A 21,346-nucleotide genomic window follows, 5' to 3' on the forward strand; every position below is an offset into this window, starting at 1 on the left:
CCGCCGTGATGTTGCTGGAATATTGCTAAAAGCGGCGTAAAACCAAACTCAGTCAGTCAGTCAGTCTTGTAGTTTCCTTTGATGCCAGATGTTGTTGGTGGTGGACAGCACTTAGTGGCGTCCCACATTATGGCGGCGTGGTCCTGGTTCTTGCTGATGTGCTCGGAAATAGCAGACTTCAGATAGTTTGTTGACACTTTAGTGTCCTTTGAGGGGTTTTACCGATTTGGCCACCCTTTTTTAATAACTTGGATTATGAACCTGCTGACCCTAAATTTCTGGAAATTAAAAAAACAAATTGGAAATTGACGAGTTTTTTCCCGCTGACTGGACAAATGTTTGCTTATTATTCTGCAAACACTACTTGGGTGTAAAAATGGAATAAACAACGTCATATTTGTTTGCAATTTTTACCCCATTTAGGAAATATTCACTGAAATGGCATTTGTGATTGTTCTCATAGGTGTGGTAAACAAATAAGAGATATGTGCCCTGACAACAGTGCCCTCTAAGCGTCGTCTGCAAATGGCAGGTACGAAATACAAAGGGGATCTGACAGGTTTTGATCTTGATGCACGTGTAACCTTCTATTTCTAAATTTATAGGGAGCACTGCATGATTCGTTCAAAAGTTCTGAACATCAATGATACACTGCAACATTGCCAGGAGTATTTAGCAGTTGTAAGAAGTGATTTGATAAATATTGGTTCCTAATAACCCTTTTTTGGCACAGTCTGCTATAAGGATCCTGATTGGTCAAAATCATGCACGTGACTTAAGGCAGCCAGTCATATTACAGCAATGGGTACCGTCCTCGTAAACGAAAACTTAAGATTTAGACAAGAGATTGGGGTAAAATCAAGCTATTCTGAACGTTTTAAGCAAACAATCACCACCTATAAGTAAATTATGAAACTTATAGGACGTATCGTGCTAGGTTACGACCTGTGACAATAATGCTTCATGCAAATATTTTAGCATTAAACATATTAAGCGTGGAGTCTGAGGTGCCGAAAGCCGAGATGTCACTTGACTTACATTACATGATCCCTGAAAAAAAGATGGAAATAGTAATTTATTATGTACATTTTGACGACTTTTATGAGTACAGTTGTTGATTCTATTCATTTGTTTATTCAGTTTGTTTGATTAATTCCTCGAAACATCGTTTTAATACTTTGCTCTTTGACGACTTTGATGTGGACCCATTGCCTAAGGATCTGTACGAGAATTTGTTTAATTTAAAAAAACATTGGGAAAAATAGTTTATAATTCTAATTCTGTTGATGATATATGGTCATTTAAAATGTAATAAGTGTTTTCAGTCATTGTGAAAAGTGACATATTTGATATATGAATCATTTGTCGCACTTTTGAGGCCTGACATGTCAGAAACGTTTTGGTTATTAGGGATTTTTTTTCTAGCGCCTACTATATATTTAGATATGTCAAGTCAAAGCGCCCCCTCCCCCACCCCAGAAAAAAAACTGAAGTGATTTTTTTTTCTCAGCCTCCAAATCTGCTTTTCAGTTGAAAAAATCCGTAATCCAAGTTATTTAATAAGGGTGGCCTTCAGTATGTGTCGCCACAATTGCAGAGGATCTGGTATACACATCCTCTGGGTTTGGATCTTGAGCTGCTGGTGCCTCTGCCATTGGTGGGTCTTCATAGTCTTGGTGTTGGAGAAGGTGACATCTATGTTGGCTTTGTTCTTCATGAGGCAGGAGATCTGACAGGGCCTAGGTAGGGTATGGTGATTCTGATGGCGATGGAGCAGCTTTGGGTATCAGTTTGGAAGTCTTGTTGACAGTTTTTAATGCAAGCTGGGTAACTGTTCAGTGAACTGAAGGTTGCTATTAGATGCCAAATAGACCTTGTTACAATGCCAGATGGAGCATCATATAACGCCATATAAACCTTGTTACAATGCCAGATGGAGCATCATATAACGCCATATAGACCTTGTTACAGTGCCAGATGGAGCATCATATAACGCCATATAGACCTTGTTATAGTGCCAGATCGAGCATCATATAACACCATATAGACCTTGTTATAATGCCAGATGGAGCATCATATAACGCCATATAGACCTTGTTATAATGCCAGATGGAGCATCATATAACGCCATATAGACCTTGTTATAATGCCAGATGGAGCATCATATAATGTCATATAGACCTCGTTACAATGCCAGATGGAGCATCATATAATGTCATATAGACCTTGTTACAATGCCAGATGGAGCATCATATAATGTCATATAGACCTTGTTACATTGCCAGATCGAGCATCATATAGCGCCATATAGACCTTGTTATAATGCCAGATGGAGCATCATATAACGCCATATAGACCTTGTTATAATGCCAGATGGAGCATCATATAACGCCATATAGACCTTGTTATAATGCCAGATGGAGCATCATATAGCCATATAGACCTTGTTACAATGCCAGATGGAGCATCATATAATGCCATATAGACCTTGTTACAATGCCAGATGGAGCATCATATAATGTCATATAGACCTTGTTATAATGCCAGATGGAGCATCATATAATGTCATATAGACCTTGTTATAATGCCAGATGGAGCATCATATAATGCCATATAGACCTTGTTATAATGCCAGATGGAGCATCATATATAGACCTTGTTATAATGCCAGATGGAGCATCATATAATGTCATATAGACCTTGTTATAGACCTTGTTACAATGCCAGATGGAGCATCATATAATGCCATATAGACCTTGTTACAATGCCAGATGGAGCATCATATAATGCCATATAGACCTTGTTACAATGCCAGATGGAGCATCATATAATGCCATATAGACCTTGTTACAATGCCAGATGGAGCATCATATAGCGCCATATAGACCTTGTTACAATGCCAGATGGAGCATCATATAATGTCATATAACCTTGTTACCAGATGTTATAATGCGACCTTGTTACAATGCCAGATGGAGCATCATATAACGCCATATAGACCTTGTTACAATGCCAGATGGAGCATCATATATATAGACCATATAGACCTTGTTACATATGCCAGATGGAGCATCATATATATGCCATATAGACCTTGTTACATTGCCAGATGGAGCATCATATATTGTCATATAGACCTTGTTACAATGCCAGATGGAGCATCATATAACGCCATATAGACCTTGTTACAATGCCAGATGGAGCATCATATAATGCCATATAGACCTTGTTACAATATAGCCAGATGGAGCATCATGCCCTTGTTACAATGCCAGATGGAGCATCATATAATGCCATATAGACCTTGTTATAATAATGCCAGATGGAGCATCATATATTGTCATATAGACCTTGTTATAATGCCAGATGGAGCATCATATAACGCCATATAGACCTTGTTATAATGCCAGATGGAGCATCATATAACGTCATATAGACCTTGTTACAATGCCAGATGGAGCATCATATAACGCCATATAGACCTTGTTACAGTGCCAGATGGAGCATCATATAATGCCATATAGACCTTGTTACAATGCCAGATGGAGCATCATATAATGATATATAGACCTTGTTAGCCAGATGGAGCATCATATAACATATAGACCTTGTTACAATGCCAGATGGAGCATCATATAATGTCATATAGACCTTGTTATAATGCCAGATGGAGCATCATATATATAGACCTTGTTATGCCAGATGGAGCATCATATATTGATATAGACCTTGTTATGCCAGATGGAGCATCATATAATGCATATAGACCTTGTTAATGCCAGATGGAGCATCATATAACGCCATATAGACCTTTACAATTATAATGCCCAGATGGAGCATCATCATATAATGCCATAATCATATAACGACCTTGTTACAGTGCCAGATGGAGCATCATATAATGTCATATAGACCTTGTTATAATGCCAGATGGAGCATCATATAATGTCATATAGACCTTGTTATAATGCCAGATGGAGCATCATATAATGCCATATAGACCTTGTTATAATGCCAGATGGAGCATCATATATTGTCATATAGAGCTTGTTACAATGCCAGATGGAGCATCATATAACGCCATATAGACCTTGTTACAATGCCAGATGGAGCATCATATAATGTCATATAGACCTTGTTACATTGCCAGATGGAGTATCATACATTGTCATATAGACCTTGTTATAGTGCCAGATGGAACATCATATAACGCCATATAGACCTTGTTACAGTGCCAGATGAAAGATCCTATAATGACATGTAGACCACACTTAAATGCCTGATGGACCTTGCTAGTATGTCGAGTATATTGTCTAGCAAGGCTTGGGAGGTCCTGTTATAATGCAAGGTAGACCTGTTAGTATAGAAATATGACTTTGTAATAATGTCATGTGAATAACAATACAATTCTAATAAAATTGATTAGTTTCAAATGCACCTAAAGATTATAGTGTGTTTGTAACTCCCATACTTGTGATAGCTCCACAACTGGTTTGTGGCACAGTTCCGTGTAGATGTATTCACAGACCTCGCACAGAGACAGGCCCAGTCTTTATTTATACGATCTGTTTAAGAGTATTGGAAATGGCTTACTTATCGGATTACTACATTTAGCCAATGTTTGCAGTCTTCTAATTAGAGAACTTGAATACCCAACATATTGCATCACTCGTGAAGAATTTTTTGGTGAAAATATTGATTTAATCTCAAGATAGATTTTTAATAGACGATATGAGAATTCTTTACATTTCATTACTATCCAACAGAAATACTTTGTCGATGTCTTGTACGAATACTTGGCGTCTCCATTGTACTTTAATCTCCAGCTCTGTAGCTCCATTATTTGACTGTTGGCAGTAGTGGACAAAACCATCACAGTATCTGCAATTGATTTTTGTTCCATCTCCATTCAAATACAGGCACGTAGGACGCTTTCCATCTCCGAGCGGCAATACTCCCAAGCCGCTGTGTGGGCATAGCTTTGTTAGTATTTGATCTTTGTCAGCTGAACAGTTCCAATTAATTGGCTGGTTTGCACTTAGTGTTAAGTAAGCTGTCCTATATGGTGTTTCCATGACTTGGTCCAATGCTGTTGTGAGTGGCCCAAGAATTAGTTGGGGGTGAGTTTTGAGGTGTCAGAATAATGAGTGAATCGGATGGGAGGGTGTTGTGGGTGGATGAATGGTTTGTGGGAGAGTTGTTTGTGAGAGGTGGTTGAGATTTTAGTGAGATGTAGATTTGCTGGTGAGGCTAGAGTCAGAAGTGGGTGAGTTGTTGGTGAGAGGTGGGTGAGTTGTTGTGAGGGGTCGGTCAGAGATATCAGTGAGTTGTTGTGAAAGCTGTTGCTGATGAGATGTCTGTGTGAGTTGTTGGTTAGAGGTGTGTGAGTTAAGAGTGAGATATGGTGAGTTGTTGGCGAGAGCTTAGTGAGTTGTTGGTTAGAGGTAGGTGAGTTGTGAGTGAGATGGTGAGTTGTTGGCGAGAGGTGGGTGAGTTGTTGGTGAGATGGTGAGTTGTTGGTGAGAGGTGGGTGAGTTGTTGGTGAAATGGTGAGTTGTTGGGTAGAGGTGGGTGAGTTGTTGGTGAGATGGTGAGTTGTTGGCGAGAGGTGGGTGAGTTGTGAGATGTGACTGAGTTGTTTTTGACCTGCGGGTGAGTTATGTTTGAGTGTTAGAGAGTGGATTGTGTTTAGTGGGTTAGTGAGTGGATTGTTTCTGAGTGGGTTAGCGAGTGGACAGTAGCTGTTTTGAGTGTTTTGAGAGAGAGTGTGAATTATTTGTTTGTGAGGGAATTGGTTTTCTGGTGTGAATTGTGAGGGAGTTAAGGATGAGTAAATTGTTCGCAAGAGAGTGGGTTATGGTGAGTAAATTGTTCATAAGAGTGGGTTAGGGTGAGTAAATTGTTTTAGAGTGGGTTAGGGTGAGTAAATTGTTTTGGAGTGGGTTAGGGTGAGTAAATTGTTCTGGAGGGGGTTAGGGTGAGTAAATTGTTCATAAGAGTGGGTTAGGGTGAGTAAATTGTTTTGGAGTGGGTTAGGGTGAGTAAATTGTTTTGGAGTGGGTTAGGGTGAGTAAATTGTTCTGGAGGGGGTTAGGGTGAGTAAATTGTTCTGGAGTGGGTTAGGGTGAGTAAATTATTTTGGAGTGGGTTAGGGTGAGTAAATTGTTCATAAGAGTGGGTTAGGGTAAGTAAAATGTTTTGGAGAGGGTTAGCGTGAGTAAATTGAATTGTTCATAAGAGATTGGGTTAGGGTGAGTAAATTGTTCCTAAGAGTGGGTTAGGATGTGTAAATTGTTTTGGAGTTGGTTAGGGGTGAGTAAATTGTTCTCGAATGGGTTAGGGTGAGTAAATTGTTTTGGAGTGGGTTAGGGTGAGTAAATTGTTCGCAAGAGAGTTGGTTCGTGTGAGTAAATTGTTCGCACGAGAGTGGGTTAGGGTGAGTAAATGTTTCATAAGAAAGTGGGTTAGGGTGAGTAAATTGTTTTGGAGTGGGTTAGGGTGAGTAAATTGTTCGCAAGAGAGTCGGTTCGGGTGAGTAAATTGTTCGCAAGAGAGTCGGTTCGGGTGAGTAAATCGTTCGCAAGAGAGTGGGTTAGGGTGAGTAAATTGTTCATAAAAGAGTGGGTTGGGGTGATTCAGTAGTAGAGTGACGATTCATTGATACGCATCAATGCATCGATCCGTGGGCCTCCGATACAGTGAATCGATACATTGTTGTATATCCCGATCTGATACTTGAAATGGGCTACAATACATCGATGTTTAACTTTGAATATTGCCGAATCTTGATGTCTGTCAAGAAAAAAAGATTCACTTTTGTTTGATGATTAAAATATATGCATATTTAGTTTCCCTTCATAAGTAAATGTTTTCTCGCAAATCCTTGCGTCAAGATCTGTGTCAGACATAGCGCTCGCATATTATCAACATTCACAAAGTTAATTAAGTCCGTGTATAAACTTAATTATAACATTGAACAACGCTGGCGGAATTTGACGAAATACTTTAAAATTAGTTTTGTTTTGATCTTAAGGTGTTTTATAGTTGGTGTTAGAATTAAAGATTTTAGTATCGTGATACGTATTGTATCGCCACCCTTGTATCGGCACTTATATCGTATCACAGCTTAAATGCGCAATACTTTGGCAGTATATTATCGTGACTAAAATTTTAGTCCGTGATGTATTGTATCGCAGGTTGTATGCTAATACCAGCACTATGATTCAGTGAGTGTCAGGGAAGATCATGTATTTCTTGTGATCTGGCTAATTGTGTACCGGACACTGATGACCTCTGATATTTATGCTATAAATTTAACTCAGGTATTAGTGTCACTATACCCGATGCACAGTCGAGTTCTCCCCCAAGAACAGTTCATAATAAAACCTATGTACACACAAATAGCTGCATATTGCCATGATTGTCTCAAATATTGTGATACCTGTTGATGACTGATACAGATGTATCAGGACAACCTCAATATACAGTACTCTTATGTTTCAGTCTCTGATTTTTGACGAGATCGATCTAACGAACCTCAGTGTGGCGGAATGCAGCACCAAAAACATCAACCACAGCTTCCAGGTAAGTCGGTATTGTACTGACAGGCAGCAGGTGTCTATGTGACAGGCAGCAGGTGTCTGTGTGACAGGCAGCAGGTGTCTGTGTGACAGGCAGCAGGTGTCTGTGTGACAGGCAGCAGGTGTCTGTGTGACAGGCAGCAGGTGTCTGTGTGACAGGCAGCAGGTGTCTGTGTGACAGGCAGCAGGTGTCTGTGTGACAGGCAGCAGGTGTCTGTGTGACAGGTGACATGCAGCAGGTGTCTATGTGACAGGCAGCAGGTGTATGTGTGACAGGCAGCAGGTGTCTATGACAGGCAGCAGGTGTATGTGTGACAGGCAGCAGGTGTCTGTGTGACAGGCAGCAGGTGTCTATGTGACAGGCAGCAGGTGTCTATGTGACAGGCAGCAGGTGTCTGTGTGACAGGCAACAGGTGTCTATGTGACAGGCAGCAGGTGTCTGTGTGACAGGCAGCAGGTGTCTGTGTGACAGGTGTCAAGACAGGTGTCTGTGTGACAGGCAGCAGGTGTCTGTGTGACAGGCAGCAGGTGTATGTGTGACAGGCAGCAGGTGTATGTGTGACAGGCAGCAGGTGTCTGTGTGACAGGCAGCAGGTGTCTGTGATAAGCAGCAGGTGTATGTGTGACAGGCAGCAGGTGTCTGTGTGACAGGCAGCAGGTGTATGTGTGACAGGCAGCAAGTGCCTATGTGACAGGCAGCAGGTGTTTCAGTGACAGGAGCAGGTGTGTATGTGAGAGGCAGCAGGTGTCTCAGTGAAAGACAACAGGTGTCTAAGTGACATGCATCGGGTGTCTCAGACACAGACAGCAGGTGTCTCAGTCACAGACAGCAGGTGTCTATGTGAGGCAGCAGGTGTCTCAGTCACAGACAGCAGGTGTATATGTTAGTGGCAGCAGGTGTCTCAGTGACAGGGAGCAGGTGTCTAAATGACAGACAGCAGGTGTCTAAGCGACAGGGAGGACAGGGAGCAGGTAGCTGACAGGCAGCAGGTGTCTCAGTAACAGGTAGCAGGTGTCTCTGTGACAGGCAGCAGGTGGCTATGTGATGGACAGCAGGTGTCTATGTGACAGTCAGCAGGTGTATCTGTGACAGACAGCAGGTGTCTCTGTGACAGGCAGCAGGTGTTGCTGAGTCAAGCAGCAGGTGACACACAGCCCAGACTTCAAGTCCTTGCCCTGTGATGAAGGTACCATATCACACCTCTGTATCACACCTCTGTATCACACCTCTGCATCACACCTCTGCATCACACCTCTGCATCACGCCCTGGAAAGCAAGCTCTAAGGCTCCTGCCCCTCAATCAAGATCAAGTCTCAGCAAGACCACCCGTTAACATAGGAATGGTTGTCAGCTTGAATTATTCACTTTACCAAGTCTCTTTGAAGCACATTCCTGGAAACATATCAAAGACACTGTAAGGGAATTTAGATCATTTCCAACCAGATTCATTGAAAACTTTATTGAAACCACATTCCGTGAGCCTCAAGGCAGCAACCGATTGGCAAAGTTGCGACATTTCTCATTTGTTAGTGCATGTGTACTTTTCAGTGGAAGATAAAGTGCAGCGCCCATAGTGATGGATGGCGTTCTTGTGTAGACGATATTTGAGAATGACATCAGTGTTTATCTTGTCAGCAGGGCGTGTCTTTATGACCCTTGCATGTGTTTCGTCAAATACCACGTTAAATATCGGATGCTGGCGTTATGAGAGAATGCCACATGTGAGAAGGAATTACTTAATAATTTGATAAACGTGAGGGCTGAATGGAGTGATAAGCAGCCGGCTGTGGGAATTCAGCAGCTGGGCTCAGTTCATTCATATTTCATATGTTTTACCCAAATCTAAATTAGTTGTATGTTTATTAGTATCTGATGCATTACAATTGCTTTTTGTTTTGTCAGCATTTTTCATGGTGTGTTTGTACAGTGCAGACATTTTGTGGTAGTCTGAACATGATGTGGGTGTTATGGACCATCCATATTTGATCATGTTGATGGACTTGTTTGGACAAATGATATTGACATTTCCTCCAGATTGAAAGGATATTTTTCTGTGGCTTTGAAGGTGGTTATTTTATGGTCTGAAATTGTTCTTGATGAAAAATCAAGTTCCAGATTTCTTTTGTTAAATTAAGCAGATATATGCTGTGAAAATTAAATTCAGTAGTGAATACAATACAATTCAGATTCATTGAACAGTTAAGTAAGAAATAGTGTTCATTGTACTAAAGTGAATGTGGATTTAGAGAATGATATGATTACCAGTGAATTAACCTGAGATGGGCCAGGTTAGAACTGGTCTTCAGCAGCCCATCCTTGTCAGAACTGGTCTTCAGCAGCACATGTTTGTCAGAACTGGTCTTCAGCAGCACATGCTTGTCAGAACCGGTCTGCAGCAGCACATGTTTGTCAGAACTGGTCTTCAGCAGCACATGCTTGTCAGAACCGGTCTGCAGCAGCCCATCCTTGTTAGAACTGGTCTTCAGCAGACCATCCTTGTTAGAACTGGTCTTCAGCAGCCCATGCTTGTCAGAACTGGTCTTCAGCAGCCCATGCTTGTCAGAACTGGTCTTCAGCAGCCCATCCTTGTTAGAACTGGTCTTCAGCAGCACATGCTTGTCAGAACTGGTCTTCAGCAGCCCATCCTTGTTAGAATTGGTCTTCAGCAGCCCATGCTTGTCAGAACTGGTCTTCAGCAGCCCATCCTTGTTAGAATTGGTCTTCAGCAGCCCATGCTTGTCAGAACTGGTCTTCAGCAGCCCATCCTTGTTAGAACTGGTCTTCAGCAGCCCATGCATGTTAGAACTAGTCTTCAGCAGCCCATGCTTGTCAGAACTGGTCTTCAGCAGCCCATCCTTGTTAGAACTGGTCTTCAGCAGCACATACTTGTCAGAACTGGTCTTCAGCAGCCCATGCTTGTCAGAACTGGTCTTCAGCAGCCCATCCTTGTTAGAACTGGTCTTCAGCAGCACATACTTGTCAGAACTGGTCTTCAGCAGCCCATCCTTGTTAGAACTGGTCTTCAGCAGCACATACTTGTCAGAACTGGTCTTCAGCAGCCCATGCTTGTCAGAACTGGTCTTCAGCAGCCCATCCTTGTCAGAACTGGTCTTCAGCAGCACATACTTGTCAGAACTGGTCTTCAGCAGCCCATCCTTGTTAGAATTGGTCTTCAGCAGCCCATCCTTGTTAGAACTGGTCTTCAGCAGCACATACTTGTCAGAACTGGTCTTCAGCAGCCCATCCTTGTTAGAACTGGTCTTCAGCAGCACATACTTGTCAGAACTGGTCTTCAGCAGCCCATGCTTGTCAGAACTGGTCTTCAGCAGCCCATCCTTGTCAGAACTGGTCTTCAGCAGCACATACTTGTCAGAACTGGTCTTCAGCAGCCCATCCTTGTTAGAATTGGTCTTCAGCAGCCCATCCTTGTCAGAACTGGTCTTCAGCAGCCCATCCTTGTTAGAACTGGTCTTCAGCAGCCCATGCATGTTAGAATTAGTGTCCAGCAGCTGCATATTATACTAATTTTGTTTGAAAATTGTGGCATCAACAAAAACGAATTTGTAGTGAATATTTTGGTTTATGTGAAAAAGTGATAAGCTGAAATCACTCCGATGGTTTAGTAGATTCTGATTTGTCATACCTTGTACAGCCAAGATTGTGCTTATATCAGCACTTTGTTTTGACATTAACCCTGCTTCAGTCACACCCATAATATTTCTTAAGAAAAGCATGTGGATGTTAGAACATGATCCTTTTAGTTTTATCAATAACTTCATGTTTTAGCTTTTTTTTAAATTCCTTCAAAACTTAAGTGGTATTGTTTGGGTAATGATCCTGGAATATGCTGTTGAGATGTTCAACCCAAATTGTGACATTCTTGATTGCAGTGCTATTACCCAGCACACTTCCACTCACTTAGAAAACAGATTCCTGCAACATACACAAGAAAGTAACCATCCTGCTATTGTATGGAATATCGATATTTTACCTCAACAAAATGGTGTCAGTGGACCAAGTTGCCGTAGCGATGAGTTTACCTTCATTCTACCCACAGCGGACGTCACTTTGTAAATGAGAGTAGGTGGTCACAATAATGCACAGGAATGGCAGCGATTATTGGGCATAGCGTAAGAGAAGCGTTTCAACTTGATTAGATCAGCGGTGTCAGACAGCTGTTACCAGACATCGCTATTATTGGGCAGAGGACAGACTGGACAGGCCACTGGATAGATGGACAGTTGTCTGAAAGGTGAGTTGCAAGGGCTGACCACTGTAAATCTGAACAGTGGTCGGGCAACGATCACATTTTTGGAGTAATAGTGTTCTTAGAATAATGATTAGATCTTTAGCTGATTAGTTATGAATATGTATGAGGTTAGTTTTGGTTGGATTGATTTTGGGGTATTTTTTGGCGATCGCCTTGCTGCAATTTTTTAATAGGAGTGATGGAAAATATGGAATTATTGATTTGAAGGATGTTCGGTGATTTTATTTTCTATTTATAGTTTTGATTGGAACTAGATTTGGTTTTGCTTTGAGAAAATTGAAAGAGTGTTAAAATGATATTTATATTTCTTACTGATACAGTTTATTGTGTCGTATTTGTGGTTTGTGTGTCATTTGTGTGTCTATTTTGTCATGGTGATTGAGTTATTGTGCTGAGATTTGCAGCTTGTTGTCTCACTTAGGTCTACTCAATGTGAAACTCATTATCTTGTCAGAAACTGCTGGAACGATGAAGGTGAAACTATGCATGATTGTCCCCTTCAAAGATGAAAGTTAAATTTGTTCATGAGGTTAAAGTCTGATTTTCAAAATGGCCTCCATGGCAGCCATATTGAAAAGGTATAACTCTGCCAACAGTATATTTGTTCTATTTAAGGATTTGACACATATTTGAATATTGGATTATCAATACTGAAAGCAACTTTTGTTAAGTATCTGACATGACGCTAATTAAGTTAGCCATGAAATATGAGATATTTAACAATGTCTCGCAATTAAAGATAGTGGGTTGATAACATAAAGATGTTCACCTATAAATCTGACAATCAGTTTCTTGTCGTTATACCACTAATACATGTAAGTATAGCTAATAACAGAAAATTAGCCACTGTGAAAACAGACAAAGTGATTTGTCAATATTTATGAGACTGTAGAGACAGAACGGAGTTCATATGAGGAGGATTGAAGCTATCTTGATTTTACGCCTCTTTACATGCTTGCCAAGAAACACTTTTAAAAGAATAAAAATAAACTGAGGTGCTGGATGGTAATTATTTGCAAGTATTTGTGGGGTAAAGCACCGCGTTTTCTTTTAAGTGCACAAGGGAAGATCGTTTAGTCTATGATTGAAAGCCTGTTTAATCCCTGGGAAAGCCTTATTCTAATTGGTAGCAGACGTCTGCTCACAGGTGGTAGGTATGTATGAAATGGGGGGGCTATTCTGTCCCACCACTGTGTTGGTTCGGAGGGCTGTTGGTCCAAGATAGGGGGGTGGGGTGGGGTCACAGAAGTGGGAGGACAGCTGTTGCAGCCCAATGTGGGTATGTTTGAGTCTGATACAGTCACAGTCAGATGTACGATCACAGTACAGCATTTTCATTCATTGGTTGGGAAGTAGACCCAGGTTCAAACTAGGACCCAGCAATACACAGGGTTGTCCACAACATTACTGGCAAAGTATGGTTGACATTAAGAATCTCAACAAGGGGTCTATTAATATCAATGCACGTCAAAGGGTGCCTTACTTTTGAAGTCGGTAGAATTACCTCCCTTTAGTTAACTTGGTCTTGAGTTGCCATTTAACGGCAAAGTTCTAACATCACTATGCTATGCTGTCACAGCTCCTGAAATGGTTATTTGGAATAATTAGCTACACTTTACTATGGTTATGAAGTACTTAAAGATGCTGCTGTCTAGTTTGTTGTAAAGGGGTAGCCTAGTGGTTAAAGCATTCGCTTGTCATACTGAAGACGTGGGTTCGATTCCAGACATGGTTACAATGTGTGAAACCCGTGAAGGTCCGGGTTAGAACATTGATCTTCAGTAACCCATGCTTGTCATAAGAGGCGACTAACGGAATCGGGTGGTCAGGCTCACTGACTTGGTTGACACATGTCATCGGTTCCCAGTTGTGCAGATTGATGCTCATGCTGTTGATCACTGGATTGTCTGTCCAGACTCGGTTATTTACAGACCACCGCCATATAGCTGGAATATTGCTGAGTGTGGCGTCAAACTCACTCACTCACTCACTACAATGTGTGAAGCCCATTTCTGGTGTCCCCCGCCATGATATTGCTGGAATATTGCTAAAAGCGGCGTAACACTAAACTCACTCACTCACTAGTTCATTATACCCATGAGTGCACAGTAGGTGGCTGGCACCAGAGAAACAATCTGATTTGTCCGCCAGTTCATTACAGGCATGTTCGTTAATTTATCTGTTTTACCACACGTCGGATCAAAGAATAAGTATTATGGGTGAATTATTGTAATCCGGAAACTTAAAAAAACCAGTGGATTTTCTCTGAAACAATGCTTTGTAGACGATAATGAAATATTCTAGTGCGTTAAGATTGCACATCGGAAATCATATGCATGTTTGTTTCAAGCAGTCTGTCTTAATTGCAGTTCCATGCAAAATCAAAGAGCTGCTCCTCCCTTTTATTTGATGTGCCTTGTCTTCCCTCAGACCGCAATCAACTATTGGAAATAGTTCACCTAATGGCTGAAGTTTGCTATTAGGCTAGGGTCACTTCAAGTGTGGTTAAAATTAACGATAATGGCCATGTATTGCAAGGTCTGAGGTCGTTTGGTGGAGAGATTTCAGATCATCTACTGAAGATCGCCATCGCCCATCACAGGAAGGATGGTCTGAAAATTGAAAGGCCATAGCAGCAGACGACAATTTGAGTCACAGTGACTTTCAATCACTCATTGAATTGTGGGTAATTCTGACTTCCTGACTATTCGGGGTTGAAATGATTGACTGAATTATGGTTGTAAAATATTGATGAAAGCTGCAATCTGAGCCATGTCAAGCCAACAATTTTTAGACTTGTGAAAATCTTTGTACGTACTATAATTGTCAATAGTTGATTCTATAATTATTGTGGCACAAGTCGATATCCTTTAATGATATCCGTCGGTGAGAAGATAAGGAGGAGGTATTTTTTATTATCATTTATTGACTGTTTCTAGCCATTATTCTGTTTCTATGGTTACATGGTCAATGATGAAATATATATTAAAGGATTTTCTTCAGAAAGGACGTCGATATGTTTATCAATGAAATGATGAACCTTTTAAAATGAGAACCAACATTGATGTTGCTCTTCACAGCCGATAAGAACATGATATACTATACCAGTACATCCATGAAAATGTCATTAGTGCCTAGAGTAGTTTCAATGTAGAGTTTAGTTTCATTAGGCCAAATAAAAAAAATGTTGTTTTTCCAATTACACCTCTTTAAAATTTGGGTAGGTAGGTAGGAATTCTTCTTTTTTTTTTACTTGTATGAACTAATAACACATTTATCAATGTTTAATTGTTTATTCAAACAAGCTTGCAGCCATCATGCCATTGGTTCCAGGCAACAACAATGGTATCTGAAAGCTTATTTTATTTTTACCTCGTAAAAGAACTAGGGTCGGCACCAGAATTCAAGGGTCGGTCGGGTAATCGGAACCACAACATTTATTTTTTTAGAATTTTATCTCACTGTATTGGATTTGGAACCAGACACGCAGCAACTGTGATGTTAAAACACTCTGATGTAACTGACAGGTGTAGAAATATGCCCAAATCAGAGCTCTAACCCTAAAACTACATACAACATTTCTGGTGTCCCCCGCCGTGATGTTGCTGGAAAATTGCGGTGTTAAACCATACTCACTCACTCACTTCCCAGGGTTTTTAGGTTAGAATATTCTAGTAGTAGGAATCTGGAGGGGTAGTCACTCTTGGTGACCTAAAGGATCCCATGTCAGCGTACCCAAATAGTGTAGGTATTTGCTCATAATATCAATCACAGGATTGTCTGGCCCAGGCACTTTATCATCAGATGGTATATTGCCTCTGTGTGTTATCAAATAGCTAAACGAAGAAACAAACTATTGTATAAGACCAGCACCCGGGACGGGTTATTTTAGATTGTCAGATTCTCAAATTCACCTGTCTGACGGTTGGGTTAAACTTTAGACATGTATATGGAGATATTTTGTGGGCAGGTAAGCTTTTTGTCAGGTCTGGCAAGTTTTACATCTAACAGCCCTGAAATTTTTGGGAGTTTCATACCGATAAGACAGCTGTCGGTTGTATTACAATACAGCAGTTTGGGTGTGAGGGATATTTGTAACTTGGGACTGTTGTCATCAGCAACCAAACTGCTGAGTAATGGACCTCCCCATCTAATGGACGACAGTCTGGGATAGGCCTTCGTCCCTTCTCTTCAATAAGTGCCGGCAATTTGTCGTTCACGATAAAATGCTGCAATGTCATCAGTGCACGATGTCGTATTTCAATCTGCTTCTGGACGAGTGACGTGCCCGTATGCTCTGGAAGGGTATTTATGCGCCCCTGGTATTTTCCCAGTTGTTTGATAATGTTCGATTGTTTTAAGTACAAGGTTTTTGTCGGAGCTTGTGTAATGGATTATGGATCTTTTTGCTCATTTGATGTTTCCATTTACGCTGATAAGCTGTTTGGACATCAGGTGTATAAATATGTTGCTAGGGAAGTAGTTTCTTACTAATCTGATGAGCTTGTTCTGCTGTGACATTTATCCAAATGGACATGTTAAAACCTCTTTATTGAAGACTTTGTGAAATCCTTTCATGTGTAAATGCTATTGTGCAATGTTGTATGTCTGGAGAAGGGATTTATTTTGTGAAGGAAATATCCAACTTCCTACCCAAAGGTGCAGTTTCCGCTATAATAGAATGATGAAAGTATGACATATGGTACATTTGTGGTGACGTTATTCAACAGTTTTAAGAAAGTAGTACCTGTATACGATATTGTATCTAATGTGATGAGAAACTGATTATCACATCAATCATCAGTATGCAAGTAATGAAATAGTTTTCTGATTAGGTGATATGATTTTGTTATTTTTCGACATTGATATTATTGTATTACGACTCTTCATTACTATTTGCTTTTCAGTTAATTGTGTGATGGGTTTTAGGATAGGAAAGTGATTGACAGGTTTTTGCAAGTGGTTAAACCATGGCCCATCCCGTAAGTGTTTTGTTTCGCTAACACTATTACAGCTAACACAATCAAGACGTTAGCATCTGATGCACTCAGCCTGCCATAGCCGGCCTCATCCCCTCCCTTGTCACGTGTGTCTGTAACACGGCCAGTAACTCAATCTCACTCCATGTGTCGCATGCATTTTGTCAACAATTTGCCACCAAATCCGCTGGCCGATCCGAGTAACTCCTTCGTCAACTTGCGTAGGTTCCTTAAGAAGTCTCCCTATATGACCTCCGCGGCCAATTATCGGTGATTCGATTACTCAAGCTTTTGACTGATATGCGTCATGTGCTGAGTCCATACCTTGAGGGAAAAACTTGCAAGGAAAGTTTCCGAGTGACCACTCACTCCTCCATGCCTTCAGGGATTTCCACTACCATACTGGGAATCTTCTTCCATGGAGGTGCCTTTGTTAAAGTGATAGAAGAGCGTCATAGCCCTTTGGCTACAGTATAAGCACTTAATATTCCTAAAATTGTTGCAGACAGCCGATGCTGTCTTGAATAAGGACAGCTTAGCTTTGAAATCTGCCCTATGGAGAATCAGCATCATTTTGCCCTTTCCATTGCGTGAAGTGTCCAAATTATGACAGTTGACATTTTGGTAATGTCAGATTGTTTCTTGCGATCTGGCTAAGTTTGATAGAAGCTAAAAGATTGTTTGTTGTTGATGAATACTTGAATTTCTTTTTGGATTCAATTAACTTGTTAGTATTTATTGTTTGAGTGTATGTGTTTTGGCTGGAAGGATGTGTTCTTGATGGCAAATAACACAGAAAGCCGGAGGAAGTGTTTGTGACAGTTCATGTCAGGGCTGGATTTAGGTGAATCAAACATGCACAACTGAAATGATTATTGAAAAATGCAACCTAATAATTATGTCTTTGTGTATGAGTATGTCAAACAAATTTGTATCTTACTGACATGCCCCACAGTCTTTAAATCTTATGGGGCCGCGAGGTAGCCTAGTGGTTAAAGTGTTTGCTCGTCATGCCCAGGTCCTAGGTTTGATTTCCAACATGGTTACAATGTGTGAAGCACATTTCTGGTGTACCCCGCCGTGATAATGCTGGTGTACCCCGACGTGATATTGCTGGTGTACCCCTGGTGTACCGTTATATTGCTGGTGTACCCGCCGTGATATTGCTGGTATTGCTGGTGTACCCTGGTGTACCCGCTGGTACGTGATATTGCTGGATATTGCTGGTGTACCCGCCGTGATATTGCTGGAATATTGCTGGTGTACCCGCCGTGATATTGCTGGAATATTGCTGGTGTACCCGCGCCGATATTGCTGGAATATTGCTGGTGTACCCGCCGATATTACTGGTTACTGGAATGATATTGCTGGTGTACCGCCGCGATATTGCTGGAATATTGCTGGTGTACCCGCCGTGATATATTGCTGATATTGCTGGTGTACCCCATTGTGATATTGCTGGAATATTGCTGGTGTACCCGCCCGTGATATTGCTGGAATATTGCTGGTGTACCCCGCCGTGATATTGCTGGAATATTGCTGGTGTACCCTCGCCGCGGCTGGTGTATTGCTGGAATATTGCTGGTGTACCCCGCTGTGATATTGCTGGAATATTGCTGGTGTACCCCGCCGTGATATTGCTGGTGTACCCCGCCCGTGATATTGCTGGTGTACCCCGCTGTGATATTGCTGGAATATTGCTGGTGTACCCGCCATATTATTGCTGGAATATTGCTGGTGTACCCCGCCGCTGGTGTATATTGCTGGTATTGCTGGTATTGCTGGTGTACCCCGCCGTGATATTGCTGGAATATTGCTGGTGTACCCCGCCGTGATATTGCTGGAATATTGCTGGTGTACCCCGCCGTGATATTGCTGGAATATTGCTGGTGTACCCCACCGTGATATTTGCTGGAATATTGCTGGTGTACCCTGGTGAATATTGCTGGCCCATTGATATTACAGATTGTGATATTGCTGGAATGCTGGTGTACCCCGCCCGCCCGGATATTGCTGGAATATTGCTGGTGTACCCGCCGCGATATTGCTGGAATATTGCTGGTGTACCCTGCCATGATATTGCTGGTGTACCCCCGCCGATGCTGGATATTGCTGGAATATTGCTGGTGTACCCGCCGCGATATATGCTGGTGTACCCGCCGTGATATTGCTGGAATATTGCTGGTGTACCCGCCTGCGATGATATTGCTGGTGTAATATTGCTGGTGTATCCCGCCGTGATTTGCTGGAATATTGCTATAAACGGTGTAAAACTATACTCACTTACTCACTTTAAGATCTTAAGATCTTTAAACACACGTAATACCACTGTAACATGTGATTTGTCCTGCATTATTCAGCTTACCATTATCAGACAGTGGGTACTTCAAGATTGTGTGGTCATGCTCCTGATGTAGTTCACATGGATGTGAGGGCGGTGGGGTAGTCTAGTGGTTAAAGCGTTGCTCGGCACGCTGAAGGTGTGATTCCCCACATTTGTGCAATGTCTGAAGCACATTTCTGGTGTCCCCCGCCATGATATTGCTGGAATATTGCTAAAAGCGACATAAAACTATACTCTCTCTCTCTTTCTCTCTTTCTCTTTCTCTCTCTCACTCACTCACTCACATTGATGTGTCATAGATTGACAGAACGGCCATCTGTGACAACATGTGATTAATATGGAGTTTGGGCACATGTATGTCATTAATTGATACCTTAGGAATTATTGCTGACAAAATATGTAATGATTGTTGAAATTCTGGGTTAAAAAGGTCAGACTTTTCCAGCTGTAGACTTGCTTTTGATTTTGTGGATGGCACTTCTTGCTTTTGTTATCTGTCCAGAAAAACATACACTTAGAACTATTTCCAGCTTCAGTCTGGATTAAACCCAGCGGTAGGCTGTAGGAGCTGTTAGCACACACAACTCTCCAAAGTTGAAGGAAAACAATTTTCAAAGAATTCCATCAGTGACAAATTAAACCCAGCTCTGTATTTGGTCTATCTTCATATGGGAATGGCATAGATTGTTGAGGTTTTTACAGGATGTCACAAACATTTTTTCCCCATTGGACCAATGTTTTACAGACAGTTTTGTCTTGAAACCAAACTGAACTTAATGTCCTTTCAGTGATATTGCATATATTGTGGTGTAGTAGAAGGTTGGCATTTGGGTAATTTAAGAGTTATTTGAGAATTGTTTAGCATAATATCATATGAATAATAATCACTTTGGAATAAAAAAATAAGGTGATATATGAAAAATATCCTTCCCAGATATATTCATTGAGAATTCAAGATAGTGTTATTTTGCCTGTCTCAACACAAATACAAGAAGGATGAAGTTAAATTATATTTGTTTCTTTTGAGAGTATATATCTGTAGGGTCTTTTTACTGACTGACTGACTGAGTTTAGTTTTATATCTATTCCAGCAATATCAGGGGGACACCAGAAATGGGCTTAACACATTGTGCCCATGTGGGGAATCGAACCGGGTCTTCGGGCGAAGTTTTAAACCACTAGGACCCCAATCCACTGACTGTCACTCAGGAAACAAGTTGTATGTACCTGCATGGTTGTATACCAGTTCAGTGGAAATAGTCTGACGAGAATGATTGTTTTGGAGAGAAATCATGTCAATTTTTTTGACATTGACATATTTCAGTAATAACTCTTCTGTCTGATATCTCTTTGTTTTCCCTTTTGACCACTACAATGACATTGTACACATAAATGTTCCAAAACACTCAAAATGTGAAGGCTACATCATATTGAAGCCACTCTAGGTAGACAGCTCTGCTTGTCATCTGAAGAGGTGAGGTGAAATTGGGTTTAACGTCGTGCTTGAGAATATTTCGCTCACATGACGACGTGCATGCGTTTGTATGTGTATGTGTGGCTGCTTGTACTAGCCCAGACTTAAGCTGGTTTTATAGTGCTAGCCCACTGAGATACCACCCGCAGTGAAGCATGAATGCTGATATACCATTTTACGTCTTTTGGGTTTGACGTGGTCGGGGATCGAACCCGCGACCTTCCGCTTCTCCGGGCGGACGCTTTAACCACTACACCACGGGGGCGGTCGTCATCTGAAGAGCTATGAAGAAGAAGAAAGTGATTTATTTTTGCTGTGTGTATATTTATGTATAAATAATGATGACAGTACGCAAAAATATTCCAGCAATGTCACTGTAACCTGAAAAGATTATGCAATATTACAATATTTTATGTAAAATACTCTTAAAATGGGATACTTTGAAATAACTTTTAGATAGTAGTTTTGGATAATAGTTGAATGATAATAATGAACAAATTTAGAAAACAGTTCAGCTGGGAGTGACGTATGATGGACGTTAACACTGTTAATGATCTTGCTAAAGTTAAATAATAAGTAACTGTCGTTTAATATAATAATGAATACATTCAGGATTTTCTGTACAAGTTTCTAGTTGTCTGTAAGTGATTGTACTTCTTCTTCATTCATCAGAATATGAGCAGTTCCTTGTGATGTGC

At 41.1% G+C, this 21,346-nt stretch overlaps 1 protein-coding gene across 1 annotated transcript in view; it reads left to right on the forward strand.

The window, feature by feature from the left end:
• Nucleotides 1-21,346, forward strand: part of LOC124266809 (diacylglycerol kinase delta-like) — a 171,532-nt gene that overhangs the window by 44,409 nt on the left and 105,777 nt on the right. The window contains 1 exon segment of the mRNA XM_046701614.1: nucleotides 7,504-7,584. Within this exon segment, the coding sequence (XP_046557570.1) occupies nucleotides 7,504-7,584 (81 nt within the window).

This window comes from Haliotis rubra, unplaced genomic scaffold (genome assembly GCF_003918875.1).
Source record: "Haliotis rubra isolate DU_JTF1 unplaced genomic scaffold, ASM391887v1 Scf128, whole genome shotgun sequence".
NCBI lineage: Eukaryota > Metazoa > Mollusca > Gastropoda > Lepetellida > Haliotidae > Haliotis > Haliotis rubra.